Below are 20,826 nucleotides of genomic sequence, written 5' to 3'. Positions count from 1 at the left end.
TAATTAATTGTACAAATCATTTCTTTAATATACAGTTGGGAAGATGCTTCAATGAGTGATTTTGTTTCTTAAGTGAGTTGTGCTTTGCTGTTTCTGATAATGTGAACAGTTATTGAGAGATGTCTGGATTGTGCAGGTACTGATAGATCACAGATCCTTGGTGATATAATCGATAACTTGATCAGTGGTACATGAGTGATTTGAATCACATGGTACTTGATTCTTTGAATACAAGGCTATAGATCCAAGCTTTCATTGACATAATCTATTGTAAAATATGAGACTGACAAAGAGCTGGGGCATCACCCTGGTGACACATATAATTGAAGGTTTGGAAAACAATAAAACGTGCTGCAATAATGACAGAGGCATCTTTTACAGATACAAGTTGCAAAGTGAACTGAACAAAGATGACAGATCCTTTGTTAATTAGTCCTTCCCATAGGTAGAGGCAGGTCCAGGTGGCTGGACACCAGAAGTGACATCAGTGGTGGTTTAACCATCAATCTTCACACAGCGGCAACCCCTAGAGTGGTGGGAAATTACCATCACCAGAGCCCTTAATCTGTCCTCTATACACACATGTGTGGCACCTCTCAGAAGCTCCAAAGTTCTCCATAGTAAAAACATTACTTCTTTTGAATTTTATACTTCTAATATTAACTGGGGTTATGTAATTTGAACAAAGATTTGCCAGCAACCTATCGAGAAATTCATGTTTCTCTTTGGGGGGCATTTTTGAATTGTTGAAGGGTTGCTGTTTCCTGACTAGTGCAGTAATGTGTCTCAGAATGGTGCCCTAGAAGTCTAAGTGGTAGCTTTTTCTACCATCAGCAAATGTGATCTGATATGCAGATCTCTTTGACTTTCCTGACTGTTCAAGCTGAAGTAGTACAAAAGCAAAGAATAGTATTGAAAGCTTTTGGAGAATCATTAAAGACATTTAATTTGCTTATATTTCATCTCAGTTAGGTTTTTTAAGTCTAGCTACCACTTTGGCATGAATAACATTCAGATTGTTTAGCCATACTGTTAGATTGTGTTGCTGTGCACACTGTCCCATTTATTTACACCCTAAGTAGATTGTGTTTTATTCTTTGACGTATTTATTTGTATGTGGATCTTCTTTGAGCATAATACTGTTTTGTCAGGCTGGACAAAGGCCTTCACTGCCTAGCTTTCTGTCATTAGCTGCAGCTAGTGATGAGACAAATGTAGATTAGATTGCCATTTTAAAACTCATTTTGAGCACCAAAGAAAACTGACAACCATCATGGCGATAATGGACTGAGAGCTTGATTGCTTACCTCATTGACAGCAACATGTAAATCAAATGCTTTTTTTTCCCCTTTGGTTATATTCTTGAATAAAAGCGCATGTGTTTATATGATATTTGGACTAAAGTCTTCACACATTATACACTTCATGTCATTATTAGTATAACATGGAAAAAGTGTCTGCTTTAAGTATGTGCTCATCATTTCTTGCCTCACATTTCCTTTTATCCTACATTTACCCATATCTTTGTAGACATGAAACACACATGAAATGCATGTATTCCAAATAACGATATACTGTATTATTTACCCTATACAACTCCTGGCACATCACACACAGATAAGGAGCTTTGGCTTGAGCTGGCTGGCTGCTTGCTCTTTGTGCTGATCAACACATTTACAAAACAAAAGACGCCGATGGTAGAGGTGCGAAGGAATTTATAGTGAGCCGGGATTATGAGTTTTTTTGTAGGCTTCAGGGATTCCAGTGTTAATAAAACACTTAATAGCAAAATGAGACAGACTGAATATTATTTGGATGATATCCTTGGAAAGGAAAAAAAATCTACGATATAAGAACCTAACATTGCAAACTAACAAGCCATACAATTAAATAAGGTCTGAGACTGGCAAAGATTGGTTTCTAATTAATTAATTGGGTTGGAACAAAAACCTGCACCCACTCTGGCCCTCCAGGACCGATGTTGCCAACCCCTGTTCTACACACTGTACACCTTTAGAAGTTGCATATTTTTTTCTATATGATGATATTTTAAAATGCCAACATAACAGAAGGATAACATTTAGATTAACTTTAACACAGGTTTAACTTTACACAGAGAAACAACACATCAAAAGCATTCTCATCATCAGAATGAGGATGTCTTGTCTGGATTTAGAAGTAGGAACTTGGGGAAATGTCTTCTGCTGAGTTCTCAGTTCCTCATCTATGTTATGGTGACTTGCTCAAGAGAAAAGATGTTCAAAGGCTGACTGGAATTTCTGTATAGCAGTCCATGTAAGGACAGGGTTAGACATGTTGGATATTCTTTTTATTATCTGATTCAAATGTTACTTTCAACAGTGAGTCCAATACCTTACCATTTTCCTCTGTAACCACAACATTCAGGTTAATTAAACATAATAAATCTTAAGGCAAATACTACTTAATTATTTCATATTGAGTTGCAAGGCCTAAATCAATAAAATAAATAAATCTATTGAATTGGCGGCACGGTGGTGCAGTTGGTAGCGCTGCTGCCTCGCAGTTAGGAGACCTGGGTTCGCTTCCTGGGTCCTCCCTGCATGGAGTTTGCATGTTCTCCCCGTGTCTGTGTGGGTTTTCTCCGGGTGCTCCGGTTTCCTCCCACAGTCCAAAGACATGCAGGTTAGGTGCATTGGCGATCCTAAATTGTCCCTAGTGTGTGCTTGGTATGTGGGTGTGTGTGTGTCCACCCTGCAGTGGGCTGGCACCCTGCCCAGGGTTTGTTTCCTGCCTTGCGCCCTATGTTGGTTGGGATTGGCTCCAGCAGACCCCCGTGACCCTGTAGTTAGGATATAGCGGATTGGATAATGGATGGATGGATCTACTGAACTGTTGTTCCTAAAAAAGGCCATCATGAATAAATTGTATTGCATGTATTGCATGTAAAGATAAATAAGCAAAATATTGCATGTTCCACAAAATATGCCCTATGTTTTAAATATATTTTTCAAAAAAGAATGAAGAAGTGAATAATCTTTTTTCAGCCCTGGACAGAACATCAGTCCAACACTGAATCCATTCAGACACACACATGCACACTCATGCAAGGCTGATTGAGAATCACATGTCTTTGGGGATGTCGGAGGGAGATAACAATAATAATTCATTACATTTATATAGTGCTTTTCTCAGTACTCAAAGTGCTATCCACACAGGGAAGAACCAGGAAGCGAACCACCATCTTCCACAGTCTCCTTACTGCAAAGCAGCAGCACTACCACTGCGCCACCTGTGAGGATAAAATAAAAGGAGATGAGAAAATATACCAGCTCTTCAGTCCAGAATAGTCTTCCTCCACCATGCTTACTTTGATTAATGGGTTTGAGTGTGTTATTTTCAGTTGTATTTTCAGTTTTTTTGTTTAAAAAAATAAATAAAAAGCTTATTATTCCACTTTGTACAATGTCTGCCTTTTACACATTTCTTACAAGATTCTTTGTCTTTTCTACAGCTGGCAGTGAGGTGGCTTGAGCACGATTGTCGCTATCAATACACTGAAGAGCTTCTGCAATATGTACGCTACGGACTCATGGATGTGGACACTCTCCATAATTTGGCGCAGTCCCACTCTCTGGTGCGCACCAGCAAAACTGCCTCCTCATTGATCAATGAGGCCTTAGAGTACCACCGCAGCACCTATGCACAGCCAATCTGGCAAACCTTACAAACAAAGCCTCGTTTCCAGTCAGAAACCCTCTATATTGTCGGTGGCAAAAAAAGGGAGATCTGCAAAGTAAAAGAACTACGTTTTTTTAACCCAGTGGATCAGGAGCATGTTCACATAGCTGGAGTGTCAAACTGGAGTGAGCTCGCCCCCATGCCAGTAGGAAGGAGTCATCACTGTGTGGCCGCCATGGGGGATTTTCTTTTTGTCGCCGGAGGGGAGGCAGAACATGCGACTGGCCGCTCGTGTGCTGTAAGGACTGCTTGCCGCTATGACCCACGGAGTAATAAGTGGACTGAGATTGCTCAGATGAAAAATTGTCGGGAGCACTTTGTTCTTGGGGCTCTTGACAAATATTTGTATGCAGTGGGAGGAAGAAATGAACTACGCCAGGTCTTGCCAACAGTTGAGAGATACTGCCCCAAGAAAAACAAGTGGACCTTTGTGCAGTCGTTTGACAGGTCGCTGTCTTGCCACGCCGGGTGTGTTTCAGATGGCTTGCTCTGGATATCTGGTAAGAGCAATTTCTCTTAAGATGTTTTTGAGTAGAAAAGCACATATGTACCATTACACTAACATTGGCAGATTGTGTGTTTAACTTACACTGTAGCACTATACAACATGATGCAAAAATTTCCAGCATTCATCACATTTACATGTGGGACCCTGGCTTTGAATTCTAGCCAAACACTTATGTAAATGTGGTTGCTTTAGTAAGGGAATATTTTAATTGTCTGTCAGAATTAACACTGGAAAACCTTGAAGTTACTTTTAATTTATTTGAAGGGTGTAACAAATGTTATGAAACAATATAACAACAAAATGTCAAAAATTATGTGCAGCATGGGTTTCTAAAAATATAGCTCTTTGGAAACATATTGTTTAAATATCCTCTCCAGAGGATGCCAGTTTATATCTTCTCAATATGGAAATGTTACCTTGCATTGTAGAAAACACTCCAAGTAATGGACACAGTCAGACTGAAATCACAAACACATAATAGGTATTTGGTATTTTTTAATAGTGAACACCATTAAAAGCAGAGTGTGGCCTGTAGGGGGTGTCACTGAGCCCCAAAACCACAGACACCATAACACACAGACTGTCTGGGTTCAAGTGAAGGCATTTTTATTGAACACAGAGCTTGTTTCTCCAATCACAGCAATGTAATCCTTTTTTTTCCTTTCTCCCTTTTCTAATCCCTCCTTTGCTCCTCCAAGCAAGTGTTGTCTTTTTCCTCCCAAGTTCAACTCCCCGAGTCAAGTAGAGAGCTCTCTTTTAACTCCGGTCCTGGAAGAATGTCCAGTGTTTAATCAATTGCCTCCAGGTCAGGCAGGACTACAGCAGTCCTTATATTCTCACTATCCAAGAGCTCCCCTTGGTGGTCCACACAGGACTTGACAGTGCAGGACCATTGGGACCCCAACTCCTGTGCTGCCCTGCAGATGTCCATTATGGGGCTTGACAGACAGGACACTGTCACCCAGGGTACAGACAGATGCTCGGCCCATAGCAGGCAGTCAGCGAGTGTGCTGTCCTTTCCAGTTCCGAAGTCCTTCCCAGGTTTCACTAAGTGGCTGTTAGGAGGCCACCCCCGCTTTCCACACGGGTCCTGACAATAAAGGTGATATTGTCAGTCCATCCCTGACCATTTGTTATTTGGACCTCCTTGCCAGGTTATGAAGTGGGGTCCAAAGCATCTTGATCCCAGTTCATCCCTCACAAGAGATATAACTATTGACATTTGCTTTTTACAGCTGGGATATCAGCAGCACACATTCAGTCCTAGGTGAAGACCAAAGCAACCATTTTTTAGTTTAAAGTCCATTACATTAATCAGAAAACTACAATGGTTACCTATGTACTTCATGTAATAAAGTTAAGTGCACCCAAAATGTGCTTTTGTTCTATTGATACACCTAGATAGATAGATAGATAGATAGATAGATAGATAGATAGATAGATAGATAGATAGATAGATAGATAGATAGATAGATAGATAGATAGATAGATAGATAGATAGAACTTTATATCAGAAAAGATCCTAGATTACATAAAATAAAAGGGATTACAAATCCTGCTTTGCACGTTGACCTGAAAAGTAAATGGAAGCCTGTTTAAACAGAAAATAGATGGGCTGTTGTGGGGTGGGGGGTGTTAACGTAAGTGTAATCATGGGAAAGCCCTGGGGTCTCATGCATAACACCGTGCGTAGAATTTGCACTATAACATGATGTAAGCACAAAAGCCGAAACTTCCAGATGCAGGAATCTGTGCGTTCGCCAACTTCCACGTTTTTCCACTACATGAATCCTGATCAGCGTGAAAACTAACGCTCGTGCACACACCTGCTGTCCCGCCCCAACTCCTTCCAGAATTACGCCTCTTTGAATATGCAAATCAATATAAATAGCCCTTAAGCTCAGCATTCTGTGAAAAGACAATGGGAAAAGCATAGGGGAAAATATAAGAATTTCAGCGAATACCAAGTGGAGGCAAGTATAAACGTACTATTTGTTGGTTTAAACAGTGGTATAAACAACAAAAAGAAGCTGATCGAGTGATATAGCGGAGAACTCGAAAGCTCAAGTTCACAAAGTCGCACAGTGCCCGAAACAAAAAAGAAGTTGTCACATATGAAAGTCGCCGTGAAAAGGCGAGTCGTAGCCCACCAGCTGAGTGTCATATGAAAGCTTATTAGGGTACAGAGAAAAAAAAAAGGCACAGAGTGGGGAAAAAAGCATGAAATGTCAACTTTAATCTCTAAATTTCTACTTTAATCACGTAGTTTATTTTGTCATTAAAGTAGAACATCATAAACTTCATCATAAAATTGTTTAATTTATTAGTTTCTCAAATCCCATCGTAACTAAAGTAGCACGTTAAATGCTTTGTTTTATATTTGATCTTCTATGTGCTCTATGTGTGTGAATCACTACTTGCTTCTTAAACCGGCTTTCTCTTCCTCCGGCAGGACACAGAATCTATTACATTCATGATATTACAGTTCTCTGAATAATTAAAATACTAAGATGTATACGTGATATCATTTTCATGATGATAGGAGTTAAATCATGTTATTAAACATGGGAGCACGGTGGCGCACTGATTGTCCATGTCTCAGATGCTTGCTGCATCATGCGCGACCTTCAATGAAATACTTTATATTGCAGAAGTACTGTCTCTTTCAAACATACTAACCTCCAATTCCTGTCTTTCCTTTTCTTCCTCCAAGTACCCAATCACCACACAATCAACTCTGTAATAGATGTTAAGCCATATGTAAACTTAGAACACCGATTCTTCAAAACTTATAAGCAACATTGAAATATCTTTGTTGTACGTTTTTAATTATTCCATCCATCTATCCTTCCAGTGTCACGCCAGTCCCAGTAAGAATACAGCGCGAGGCAGGAACAATCCGTGAACGGAGCGCAAGCTAATAGCTAGCGCTGCGGCACCGTGTCCTGGCACGTTTAATTATTAACAATATAGATTATTTAAATGAAGTTAAAGTTTTATCTGTATAATATAATAAACATATTTTGCTGCGTTTCATCTTAAAAATGATATTGTCATCATATGTAAATTTGCGCTTTATAAAGTGGCGCAGGTTGTGCAGTATTGTAACCGTATTGCAAGTTTACAGTGAGATAATTGTACTTATAAGTACAGACAGTTCTACAAGGAGCACTTGATTGAGTGCGTTTATAGTTCTTGGGATGAAACTCTTTATGAACCACGAGGTCCGTACAGGAAAGGGTTTGAAATGTTTTCCATGTGAAAGCAGTTCAATAGACAGCATGGCTGAGGCAGCATGTGCTTGATGCTGTATACCGATAATTCTATTTCTCATCTTCTGTAGATCTTTGATTCCCCAATCAGATGATCAGTGATATACAGTAAATACGCTGAGTACAGTGAGAGTAATATGGAAAAAGATGATCCGCTGTGGCTACGCCGAACGGGAGCAGCTGAAAGAAGAAGAAGGTGCAGTGAGAGTAACAACGCTAAAGCAGCTATGGTATTTAGAATAGTTTGACCATTCTGTGGACCATTATATTGTTACTGGTTAATTACAATCAGATGCATTAAACTAATAAACAATATGCGGTTAATTTCAGTGTATTTATAAAACCGCGTCAGGGATGTTAATCTAAAAAAGAAAGGATAACCACACAGGAACAGTAGCACTGCTTTGATGCTGGGTGCCGCCAGTCTGCAAAACCGAGCGGAGAACTTGCGTACGCCAGGGTATGAGGTACCGTGGAAATGTGCGTGGCTTTACGCCAAGTTTAGGTTTTATACATCGAGATTTGAACATGGTAACGTTCTTACGCAACATTTCTTTGCGTATGCACCATTTATACATGAGGCCCCAGGTGATTAATTGGTTTGTCTGAAAGAGACCAAAGCCTTAGCATGGCACAAGGATCATAAATTTAGATTTAATGTATATGTAATTAGCAGGTCATTTTCAACCAACCTTCTAGGCTGTAGTGTTGCTACAAGAATGGAATTCATGAAGAAAATTCAAGTGATTCAAGCCAACAACTCTGAAGTCGATTTGCTTAACATATTAAGGATATGTGTAACCACTGCCATACTTGTATCTACTATAGTGCTTTCCATGGTCAACTGGAAACTGGATCTCCGAGTCTGGAATTATTAAGGAGATCAAAGAATCAACCGATGTGTCCCGATGGTTCCTGTGCCCAAGAAAAATAGAAAATTACTCATTTGCATAGACCTGAAACAGCTGATCAGAGTGGAGAAAAGAAAGAAGTTATTTTTCCTACAAAAGAAAAAATATTACCTAGGCTTGCCCACACATGTGTTTTCACTGTTAGATGCTGCCAGTTGATTCTGGCAGATTAGACTTGAGAAGGAATTGCCTAAACTCACAACCTTGATCACACCAGTAGGAAGGTATTTTTCCCGCATATTTGGTATTACAATTTGGTTCTGACATATTTTAGAGGGAAATGTACATGCCATTCAAGATAACTGAAGGAGTGGAAGTGTACATGGATGACATCTTGGTGTTTGTCAAGACTGCAGAGAAACACAAAGTAAGACTGCAGAAAGCACTGAAAATCCTGAAAGAATATTCTGTTAATATATCCTGAGGCAGTCATAGTTGAACTGTGTAGGACACTGCATTAATGAGAATGTCATCTGTCTAGGCCTGGTGCTATTATAGAGTTTAAGATAATATCAGATATTCATGGTCTATGGAGAATACTGGGTGTGGTCCACAATCTCGGTTGTTATCTCCCAAATTTGTCAGAGTAATTAAACCATTCAGTGACCTTCGAAAGAGTTGTGGTTGTGGTAAAATGAGTGGCATTCTGTTCTGGAGCCCATACAGAAGCATAAACACAATTTGGTTAGATAGTGGAAGAATGCTTGGTCACTCTTTGGTCCTATGAAGAGTTCTCTGCTTTTTTGTATGGGCTTCGCCTCTTCACACATGAAATTAATCACAAACCTCTGGTACCTCTAATACACAACAAGGATCTGAATGCAGTGCTACTGAGATCATAGACGTCTTTAATAAGGATAATGAGATATGATCCAGTTGCCACAAATGTGCCAGGAAAGCAGTTGACTGTTGCAGATGCACTGTGAACACACATCCTACAATTTATGGACAAAAGTTTTTGGGATGCCTGACCATTACACCAACAGGGACTTTAATGACATTGCATTCAAATACATTTAATACTGTATATTTGTCATGCTGGTAAGCTGCTGCTTTAACCAACAAGCACGAGTTCTGCATGGCTCTGTGATGGTGCGGGTTAGCTCCACACTACCAGGTCCTTCTGGGAAGCCTCTTGAACCTGAAGGATGAGCCAGCAGATGAGGACACAACACACAAACATAGCTAGGGGTTCGTAAAACAGTGCCGGTGCTTTTATTGAAACAATCAAAAACAGTGTCCAATAGTGCAAAAAGTGTTCAATAAATAAATAAATAATCCAATAAAAATGAGTGTCGGCAGAGGTTAAAAATCCCAATAAATAATTTTGGGGCCTTCCTTTAAAACTAACTTCTCTCCATCTTACCCTGATGAGGCCCCACAACACAGAGAAATGTCCATCCAACAGGCACAGATAACCTTTTATTCCAGCCTGTGTTTCCGCTGCCAGTCCCACAGCCTTTCACAGGGAGCCACAGAGCCCTGCTCTGCTTGCACTGCCGATGATTGCTGGCACCTCCCGGTGAGAGCACACCCTGAGCATAATTGTCTCTCCTGCTCCATAGTCGTTCAACAAGAGCGATCCCTCAGCCACACGCTTCTTCCTGGGGCTCGCCTTCCCATCCGCCTGCTTCCTCCTGTCCTGCACTGGCTGTCGCTCACTCCTGCCTTTCTCTCTCTCCTTCCTTTAACCTCTCTTTTCACATGCAGGTGCATCACATCCCAGTTACCTCACCAACCTTTCGCAGCTGCATGAGCACACACACTCACAGAGATCAAGCCGGCCATTCAATTATTTATTTATTTAAAAATGGCCCGTTGATTTCTTAGCTGTAGACCCACTATTCCACAGGCTCATGCCTGGACACCAGATTAAAACAACTGTGTCCACATTGGAGAGGACTGTAATTTCAAAATGGCCAGACCTTAAGCTGTCCAGAAAAAGAGATGGAGGTGTTAAAAGATGCAACAAATGTGCATATGGCAGGCATATTCCTCGAGAAAACGTTACAGTAAATCTTGATGGAGAAACTTGCTGAATTGACATGGTAATTGTGGTTGAAAAGCATTTAATGCCTCAATCACACTATCAAAACAGAACAAGGCCTCCTCTGTCAAAGTAGGTGCCACCTTTGTCCACTTCCACCCTCAGAATCTCAACTTACTCATGCGGTGATGCAGCCACACCCGGAATTGCAGCCTGAATTAGGTCAGTCATTACCTGGAGCACTTCCGGGTGGGCTATAAGAGGAGCCTGCTGCCACTACTCGAGGCGCCAGAGTCGGGAGGAGGAGGATGAAGCTGCCTGGGAGGAGTGGAGGAAGAAATTTTAGTTGTGCTTTCTATTTTGCTTTTGCGTGCTTATGGAAATGTGTCGTGCCTGTGGGAAACAGGGAAGGCATTTCCCATGTGGTGAAGAAGAAAAATAAAATCTTTTCTTTAGTTTGTACATGTGCCTCCATTGTCAGTCTGTGTCGGGTTGGGCGCCTATATAGCGCCTTATCACAACATATATATATATATATATATTGTGGACGCAGCCCGGACACAGACAGGCAGACATGTTGTTAATCACCACCACATGTTTATTTACACAAATATTTACAAGTCAAAGTGCACACACAAACCCCAAACACAGTCCTGGCCACAAATGCCTTCTTCTCGGGCCGCCTCCACTCTCCTTTCTTGCCTTGTCCTTCTTCCACCCGACTCTAGCGCTGAATGAATGGAGACGGCCCCTTTTAAACAGTCCCTGGATGAGCCCCAGGTGTTCCCGGCATTCCTCCTCTGGCCACGCCCCAGCGTGGCGGAAGTGCCGGCTGTCCTCCCGGCAGCTCTCCGGGTGCCGCCCTAAATCTTCCCCCCAGCACTTCCTGGTGTGGCAGAAGTGCTGGGGTAACAGGTCCCCAAGGCATTGGGGCGCCTCCTGGCGGTGACCCCCAGAGCAACCAGGAAGGCGGCCCCCACGTGATCCAGGGTGGTCTCTGACCCTCTTCCGGTCCCTCACGGCGTCCCAGCCGGGTCGTTGCCCCTGGCATCCCTGACAATATATACATATATTTCTAAACGATTTTGGGACTCCCCCCAATGGTATGACACACCGAAGACTAGCGCCACGTCTGTGGAAGACAGCTTATCAGCTGCCGGGGAAACCACAGGCTCCTGGCGCTGTAGCAAGCAGCTCACAACAAAAGCAAATCCGAGCTGATTACGATCACGCTATAAGCGCCTGTCATCGATGGGTGATGGAAGGAACATTAAATATGCAGGGAACAGTATAACTTGGCCACTTAACTGGCCACGACCCTCCATGATTGCTGTGTCTATGTATAGGAGAGTGGTAGATCCCGCTACAATAAATAACCCTGGTGTTCCTGTTTCAAGCTGAATAAAGCTGGTTTTGCTAAAGTACTGAGACTCAGCCTCATGTTTTGGGGTGCAAGACGGGGACTCACACGTCACAATGTATGTATATATACCTACTGAGCATGTTATATAATTGATTGTTTTACTCATTGTATAACAGACTAATCAAACCATAAAATTTTAAGGGCATTATTCAAAAAAGAATTATCTTAATTAAATATGTTTTGCTTTATTTTCCTGCAACTCAGTTTTTATTTTATTTTATTTACATTTTTTTGGAAGTGTAAAATCAATATGAAGTACTCATGCAACTTCAGGTTTATGGATACCCAGGGTGGGAGTGTTTGTGCGGTTTGGCTGACCCTTGCAGTCCACAGGCTCACACTCCAGTTTGGTAGCTACTGAATGCTGATCCCAGCCGGGCACCAGATGTTTGAGAGAGCAGTTTCCTCAGGCTTATCTCACTATTTTTGCCAATACACACAGGGAGGTCAAGAGTAAACCAGTGCAACTAGTCCATTACCATCTGGTAACACATAAGTATCTGCTGTTAAGGGAGCTAATGTACAGAGGTCCATGTTATTCATTTTGACAGTATGTAACTCTTATAAACTTTGGAGTATTTTACATATACTGCCTGTTGCAATGCAGTCAATAATGTCCAATCCTGCCAAAAGCTGTTTAAAACTGCCAGATGCCTGCCTAATGTTTTCCTGCACAAAAACCTGATGTTTAACTTTGACACTTTTGAGCATAACAGTGAACTTCTGCTGTACTTGAATAAGTGCTTAATATTCAGTCTGTGTGGGTCAAAAAATCATTTCATTTGCATACCCTTATTCAAGGTAATAGAATAATTTATAAAATATTTTGTATATTTATACATTTTTCTAAAAATTATAATTCAACTTGTATACTGTACACCATTTTAGTTATTTCCTATACAAATTCTTATATTCACAAAAAACTAAATTAATGTTGCATTTAAATATTCCATGTATCTAATGAAGTTATTGTTGCCTTGTTCATGTTTTCTGAAAGCCATTAGTTTATGATATAATAAAAATAAAAGATTTTTTGTAGGCCAGTTTGACAAGTACAGTACAAATTTGCCATATTGACCGTTTTTTGCCTTTTTTCTTCTTCCCAGTAATGTGCTTGGAGGAGAATTTGGGTTCGATAAGTAGAGATTTTGCCTGCTGGCAGGCAAGAGGACAAAACAAAGACTTATGAGATGCAATGTGGCTTTGTGTCTGAATGGTGGGGCATAAGCACAGAACAAAATATTTTGAGACAAAGCCAGGGGTAGAAGTATTTGAAGGTTTTTGTGAATCATGGGTCAAGGGTTGCTGTGAATCTGGAAATATAAATGTTAAGAGAACACTGCAGAGTACAATTACTAATACTATTACTAATGAAGTCAGTGGTAAAAACATATTCATTCAGAATATTAGCTATCAGTGAATAGTCAGAGGAATGTGATACAAAGTAGGGATAGACTTGTAGCAGTCTGGTGCTGCTCAGATTCACACCATTGATGGGACAGATAATTATTTATTATTTTGGTGAGGATTTCAGGAACGCACCCAGCCTTGGCCTGACCCATACTCACTCACAGGTGGAGACATGAATCCACTAAATTAAATGAATGAATAATATATTAAATGGAAATCAAATATAAAGAACAAAAAATCAGACATACCCCCCCCCCCTTCCCCTTTGGCAGTAACAAATATAACGCACAACAATAAACACCTACAACAATGTCCATGAATCAGTCCCATGTAATGGATGCAAATGAAGCTGGGGGGGGGGTTAGATCCTGTGAAATGTAGAAGTGAATATAAAGTTTGTCCTATCATTTTTGAAGCGATTCATGTTGAGATGCATGGGAGCACTCCCTCTGATGAAGATGCATCGGTGATCCTAAATTGTCCCTAGTGTGTGCTTAGTGTGTGGATGTGTGTGTCTGTGTGTGCGCTCTGCGGTGGGCTTGGGCCCTGCCCGGGATTTGTTTCCTGCCTTGCGCCCTGTTTTGGCTGGGTTTGGCTCCAGCAGACCCCCGTGACCCTATAGTTAGAATATAGCGGGTTGGATAATGGATGGATGGATGGACAACAGTAATGCAGGACAACCATGTAATATCCACACAGGCAAACGGCAATGGTGATGACAAACAAACAATGGTGCTCCTTCTCTGTTTAGCTGGCCTTTCTTTTAAAGTTCCCCCAGCCCTTCTTGTCCTCAGCAGCCCCTGTGCCCGTCCAGTGAGGGCAATACCCTTCAAAGCAGCTGAGAAATGAAGTCCATCAAGTTGTAGCACTGCTACAGACTAATACAAATAATCACAAGTACTGCACAACTTTACAAAGCTCTGAAGACCCTAAAGAAGCTCATGGTTGTCTTATTAAACCAGTGACATCAGTCATTTCATGAGATGAGCTAAATATCTTCATAACTCCCTTTCAAGTCCACCTCTGCCAGAGCTTAATAGAAGATACAACACCAAAAGATACTAAGCTGACGTTATGAGACAGTGTCTCCAAGGGTTATTGTGAGTGATAACATGAGAATTAGGACAAGGCCCAGTAAGAAACTGGAAGACCTTAAAGAACCACAAGCGACCATGGCTCAGGGAAAAATTCAAAATCAAAGTCAAAGACAAAAAGGAGATCAGAAACCTGAAACAAAGCCTAGCACTTGGCCTGTTTGAATTACAATCTAACTACTGCTAAAGATTTTTTGAAGCTTATCCAACTGAGGAATACCAACACAAGGAACTGCCGCCATTATTATAGTATAACTACTGTTTACATCACTAATGCGCCAATCGTGGTCATGTGACACATCTCCAGCATCACATAAACAAAAGAAAGAAATGAAATAAACCAAAATAATTAGAAGCCTTCACAAATCAGTTTCACAAGGTAAAAAACTAACAAAGACACAAAACCCATTTATAGAGACGTACAATTTAGCAGCAGGCTACTTTACTAGGAAAGGCTTGCAGTTCTAAGTATCAGTAACTGAGGGAAGACCAATGCAGTCCAAATGTTCTTAGCTCCTATGGCTTTCAAAGTCATTCTGTGCCAGCCCATGGAAGAAGAGAGTCTTGTCCTAGCTAAAATATCACAGATACAAACATCCTACAGGTTGTCCATGGACGTTTGCAACACTTTGAGAATCACAGTGCTTAAATGTTTTACATGTCCATTTGTTAATGTGGGACGGAGCTGTTTACAAAAATTTACAATTGTTTACCACGACAGTGCTGGTCAGCCTGGCTCTTAGTTCTGTCCCAGTAAAAGTCCAAATAGGAAGAATTTCGAAGGAGTAGTTGTGGCCAGGTAGGACAACTTATGTCTCAAGTAAATAAATGATATCAATTTTAAAGACAGGATAGAAAATTCACACCACATTGGGAGGTTTTCACAGTCACCATAAAATATGAATAGGGAGATCCTATTTTACTAATATACTGGAGCTTCAAAAAGCAGCAAAAATATTCATAAGTAGTAGAGTCTATCTGCACTGATTTTCGAAAAGCCTTTGATACAGAACTCCATTAGAGACTAATCATAAAACTACAAGCTTCAGGGAATTCCGTGTGCAGATAGATTTTAGAAGAATTTTTAGCAAAAATATTAAGTATGCAAGAATTATTTTTTATTTAGTGGGTTCCCCCATGGATGAGGATGAAGCCATTGTTTTCCTTACTTTAAAAAGTGTAGGTAAAAATGTAGCAAACACATTTGTTATATTTAGAGATGATGCTTAATTATGTACATTACCAAATACATGAAGGTCAGCTAAGTCCCAACAGATAAAGCTGGACGAATTTCAAACTTGGCCAGAAACAGAATGCAGCCATTGAAGTTTAATAGTAAAACTAAAGTTTAATCTTTTAGTTTAATTGTAAAGATTTATATTGACACCATCTGGGGTATTTTGTGAAGCTGTTGTCTCCAGGATGGACACAACAGAAAAAGTAGTAGACTAACTCCAGTAGTACAGGGTGTAAACGGTGAAGACTAAAGAATCTGAATTTTGTCAGTTTAGGCAGGTGAAGATTAATGAGAAATAATGTATTATTATGAAGAAATTAATCAAGTTGTTACTTTGAGCCAGGGGTGGGTGATGTTGGTCCTGGAAGGCCACAGTGGCTGCAGGTTTTCATTCCAACCCAATTACTTAATTAGAAACCTTGCCAGTCTAAGACTTTATTTAATTTTATGGTTTGTTAGTCTGTAATATTAGGTTCTTATATCGTAGATTTTTTCCTTCCCAAGAATATCATCCAAATGATTTGAAGCCTAAAACGGATCATTTTCAGTCTGTCACAGTTTACTTTGTGCCCTTCCTTACCATAACCTATTGTCTATGGGGGAAGAGCTTGGAAGTTTTAGATTCATCAAAGGTTTCATTAAAAATTTTGATCTCCCCTGATACCAAAAACATTGATATATCTCGAAGATGGGTGTGTTTGTGTGTGTCTGTGTGTCACAGTTTCTTGAGGATGGTCTAGAGCTAAAATGGCTGGACCAAAAGATACCAAACTCAAAACTTATGCCTGTTATGAGATGACAATGCGCTAATTAGTTTTTGAGCCAAGTTATGCAAGAGAAAGAGAGAGACACTCTAGAGGAACACTCAAAGTTTTGATAATATCTCAAGAATTATGGCAAATACCATTATTCTGCAATTAATTCTGAATTTTTCTCATCAATTGCTATCGTAATGACTTAATTTATGATCAGAAAGATCACCTACGGAGCAGTAAATAATTACTGAAATGTTATAGAATAGTTCAGGTAACTTGGTTTCAAGGGCGCAAAGCCTACTGCTGCTTATTTCCGAATTTGTTCTCTTAAAGCATTTTATTAAGCCAAACAGGGCATGATGAATCTATACAGATGTACATGGAAACAAGTTAGATGCAGAACTGCTGGCTCGTTTGTCATTTGGCTAATAAGGGGCCATTAAAAACAGTGAATGCATCCGTTTAAGACTGGAATAAGCAATTAAGGGTGGGGAACCTTAACAAGCGAGACCACTAAAATGAAGCATAGAAATGTCACTTGAACAATAAGTGCTTTATCATCAATTACTGACTTCTCATTAAGAAACTGAGCTGGAACAAAAACTTGCACCAACTGCAGCCCTCCAGGACTGATGCCCACCCCTGCTTTAAGCCCTTCATCAATTTTTAGGGGGTGAGATGAGAGATGGAATGAAGTACATTTCACTCAAATATTGATGCACAGAAAAAAAAAAAACTGATGTGTGCAGCACCATCTTAGGCACTTTCGGATCAGAACTTAATTTTCTTCTTGAAGTATTGGAAACACAGGAGATTATAAGTTATGCCAGCGAGAGTGGTATGGCTGTGTAGTGCCTTGTGTTTCTCACTACCAAATCTCCAGGGTCCATCTACTGACTCCCAGCCAGGTCATCACTTGCATTGTATTTACACCATATAAATGTAGGCTTTGTTCCCGGTTTGTGGCTTCCTCCCACTGCCCAATGATGTGTGTACTATGAGTGAATATTGAAGAGTTTATAAATGTGCTGTGAGAGTGGATTAGTGTAGCATCCCTGCTGTTTTCTGCTGAAGAGATCTATCTATCTATCTATCTATCTATCTATCTATCTATCTATCTATCTATCTATCTATCTATCTGTTAGAAATATGTGTTAATGTGATTGTTTCAAAATTGTATCAATGTGGCTTTAAACTTTCAAAGGGTATACATAGGCACTTGTGTAGCAGTAGAATGAAGCTAACAAGGAGTTCATTAACATGCTGCTTTCACAATGGTGTTTTAACTTTTTATACATTTTTCTGATTGTGGTACTGAGATCTTACTGGAATGTAATAACCTCACTTACATTTTGAACTAATGAAACAGTGTTGAAAACACTGACATTTTCGTACACGACCTACCCAGCCACTGTGAACATTTATTACATAAACTAATGCTGCTTAATAGCACCTCAGCAGGACCCAACAACATTTTTCACTTTGGATTGGTTCAGACCAATGCTTTTGACTGTCAGTCGTCTTTACATCCTTTTTGTCAGCGTGAGTTAAGCAATAAGAAAGCCACAGGACAGCTGGTCCTCCAACTCACATGAAGGCTGAATCTAAGTCATATTGGACTGTATTTGAAAAAAAATAAAGGGTGAACTTTCTAAGTAGAATGAAGCCTGTCTGGGTCATTGATAAAACCATAAACTACAGACATGGACAAATTGTTTGGTACCCCTCCATAAAAGAGGAAAAACCCACTATTGTCTCTGAAATAACTGAAAACTGACAAAAGTAATTGTCACCCATCATTGTTTATTCTGTATTTATTAAAAATCAAACTTTGCTTTAAAGTTTTGATTCTATAGAATATTTCAAATAATAACACAAATGAAAATTGCATGGACAAAAGTGATTGGACTGTTAACCTAATGTTTTGTTGCACAAATCACTGCAAGCAACAGGTTCCTGTTGCTCTCAATGAGACTTCTGCACCCATCAAAATGTAGTGTGGCCCACTCTTCCTGAGCAAACTGCTCCAGCTCTGTCAGGTTTGAAGGGGGGCTTTCTCTGGACTGCATGTATTCGTTTTTTTATTATGTTCGACAGGATTCAAATCAGGGTTCATAGAAGGCCACTTCAGAGTAGTCCAATGTTTTGTTCTTAGCCATTCTTGTGTGCTTTTAGATGAGTGTTTTGGGTCATTATCCTGTTGAAGGATCCATGACCTGAGACTGACACAGAACTTGAAGACACTGTGCAATACATTTGGCTCCAGGATGTCTTGATAGTCTTGAGTTTTCATTGTTCCCTGCACAAACTCAAGGCACCCTATGCAAGATGCAGGAAAAAAAGCCACAAAACATAACCGAGCCTCCTCCATGTTTCACTGTAGGTATGGTGTTCTTTTCTTTGAAAGTTTCATTGTTTTCATCTGTGGACATACAGCTGATGTGACTTGCCAAAAAGTTCCACGTTTATCTCCTCTGTCCAAAGAATATTCTCCCAGAAGCACCGTGGCTTATAAATATGCACTTTAGCATATTCCACTCTGACTTTTTTATGTCTTTCTTTCACCAGTGGAGTCCTCCTGGATCTTCTTCCATTGAGCCTGCTGTCATTCAAAAAAGCGATTAATGTTGTGATCAGATACTGGTGGACCTTGGCCTTGGAGCTTGTATCTCTTTCAATGTTGTCTTTGGCTTTTTGTCTACCATTTCCACTATCCTTTTTCTTATTCTAGGGTTGATTGTCCTCTTGCAGCCACCTCCAAGAAGGTTGGGTACAGTTCCATTGACCTTAAATGTCTTAATATTATTTGTTATCACAGGAATATCAAGCTGCTTGGAGATGGTCTTGTAGCCTTTGTCTTTAACATCTTTGTCTATAATTTTCTTTTTGATCTGCTCAGACTCCTCTCTCCTTTGCTTTCTTTGGTCCACATTCAGTGTGGAACACACAAAGATACTAAACAGTAGAGTGATTCCTTTTCTCCATTTAAATAGTTTGAATGACTGTTTGCATGATTAGAGACACGTGTGATGCTAATTAAAGAAATCAGCTAATATGAAAAATCATCCATCCATCCATCCATTTTCCAACCCGCTGAATCCGAACACAGGGTCACGGGGGTCTGCTGGAGCCAATCCCAGCTAACACAGGGCGCAAGGCAGGAAACAAAACCCACGCAGGGCACCAACCCACCTTAGGGCACACACAGACACACACACACACACACACACACCAAGCACACACTAGGGACAATTTAGGATCGCCAATCCATCTAACCTGCATGTCTTTGGACTGTTGGAGGAAACCCACGCAGACACGTGGAGAACATGCAAACTCCACGCAAGGAGGAACTGAGAAGCGAACCTGGGTCTCTTTACTGCGAGGCAGCAGCGCCACCGTGCCGCACAATATGAAAAATCACTTGAATCCAATTGTTTATGATCTTTTTTTAGGGGTTTAGGCCATTTTGGAATATCTTTGGAGAATAAGCAATACTTGATATCTACTCTCACTTGGCTTTGCTTTACTCAATGACATGTCAAAGGCATGCAGGTACACATGGGACAATTGCTTTTCACTTAACCCCTTTTCATGGGGCATACTGCACTTTTTCAATGAGCTGTAAGGGTTCCAACAAATTTGTCCACATCAAAAATGTATAGTCTATTCTTCAAAGTGATATTCTGAATATTTGAATGCAATCCCTTAATAACATCTATTACATGTCTTTCTTTGGATGACATTTTTTTTGTTTTTTGTTATATCCCCCAGTGGATATATATCCCATATTCTGAATTTATTTATGTCCTAAGAATTCCAATTATGAGATTATTCATACTGAAGCTACATTTTTTTAATCGCTTTCAAGTGTAATATTCACAAATTATCCAATGAAGTTAATCTCAATTCATGTATCTTGAGTTAATGTCTCGGTCTCTCTGAATACTACATTTATCTTGTTGTCAAAACGAGTATTATTCCCTGGACCGTATTCCCTTTCTCATTTTCCTCATTGATTGCTTTTGTTTCAGTAAATGTGGTGCTTTGGTTTACGATTAGTACATGGAACCCTTGGAACGGACTGAGCACTTAAGTAATCTTTAACTACAGCTACAGTATATAGTTTATTAATTTATTCATTTTCCAAATCTGTTTGATCCAATTTGATTACTAATGACTGGAATGTTTTCTAGCAGAACTGAATACCAGTCCATCACAGGGCCCACTTACACATACACTATACGCACACTGGCTCAGAGTGACGTGCGCAGACCTTTTGGTGGACTGAGACTTAAAAGGAGAGAAGGGCAACATTTGTTGCATTTTAATCCTGGAAACAACTTATTCCACAATTTTATTGTAGTATTTTTTAATTATATCAGAAGTTTGGATGTAACTTCAGGTGCACTAAAAAATTAACCCGTTTAGCAGAACATCATTGTACATTATGTTAGATTATTAGAAATGACACAACACCCCCTGTACTGCGCACCCAGCATACTTTGTTTT

At 40.1% G+C, this 20,826-nt stretch overlaps 1 protein-coding gene across 1 annotated transcript in view; it reads left to right on the top strand.

Moving 5' to 3' along the window:
- Window positions 1-20,826, top strand: part of klhl32 (kelch-like family member 32) — a 380,777-nt gene that overhangs the window by 299,381 nt on the left and 60,570 nt on the right. Inside the window, exon 7 of the mRNA XM_039747603.1 lies at window positions 3,494-4,220. Coding sequence (XP_039603537.1) covers window positions 3,494-4,220 — 727 coding nt within the window. The remainder of the gene's footprint in view (window positions 1-3,493; window positions 4,221-20,826) is intronic.

The sequence above is a fragment of the Polypterus senegalus genome, chromosome 3, assembly GCF_016835505.1.
Source record: "Polypterus senegalus isolate Bchr_013 chromosome 3, ASM1683550v1, whole genome shotgun sequence".
NCBI classification, from domain to species: domain Eukaryota; kingdom Metazoa; phylum Chordata; class Cladistia; order Polypteriformes; family Polypteridae; genus Polypterus; species Polypterus senegalus.
The sequence above is the reverse complement of the archived record's forward strand: the minus strand, read 5'-3'. Positions and strand labels throughout refer to the sequence as shown.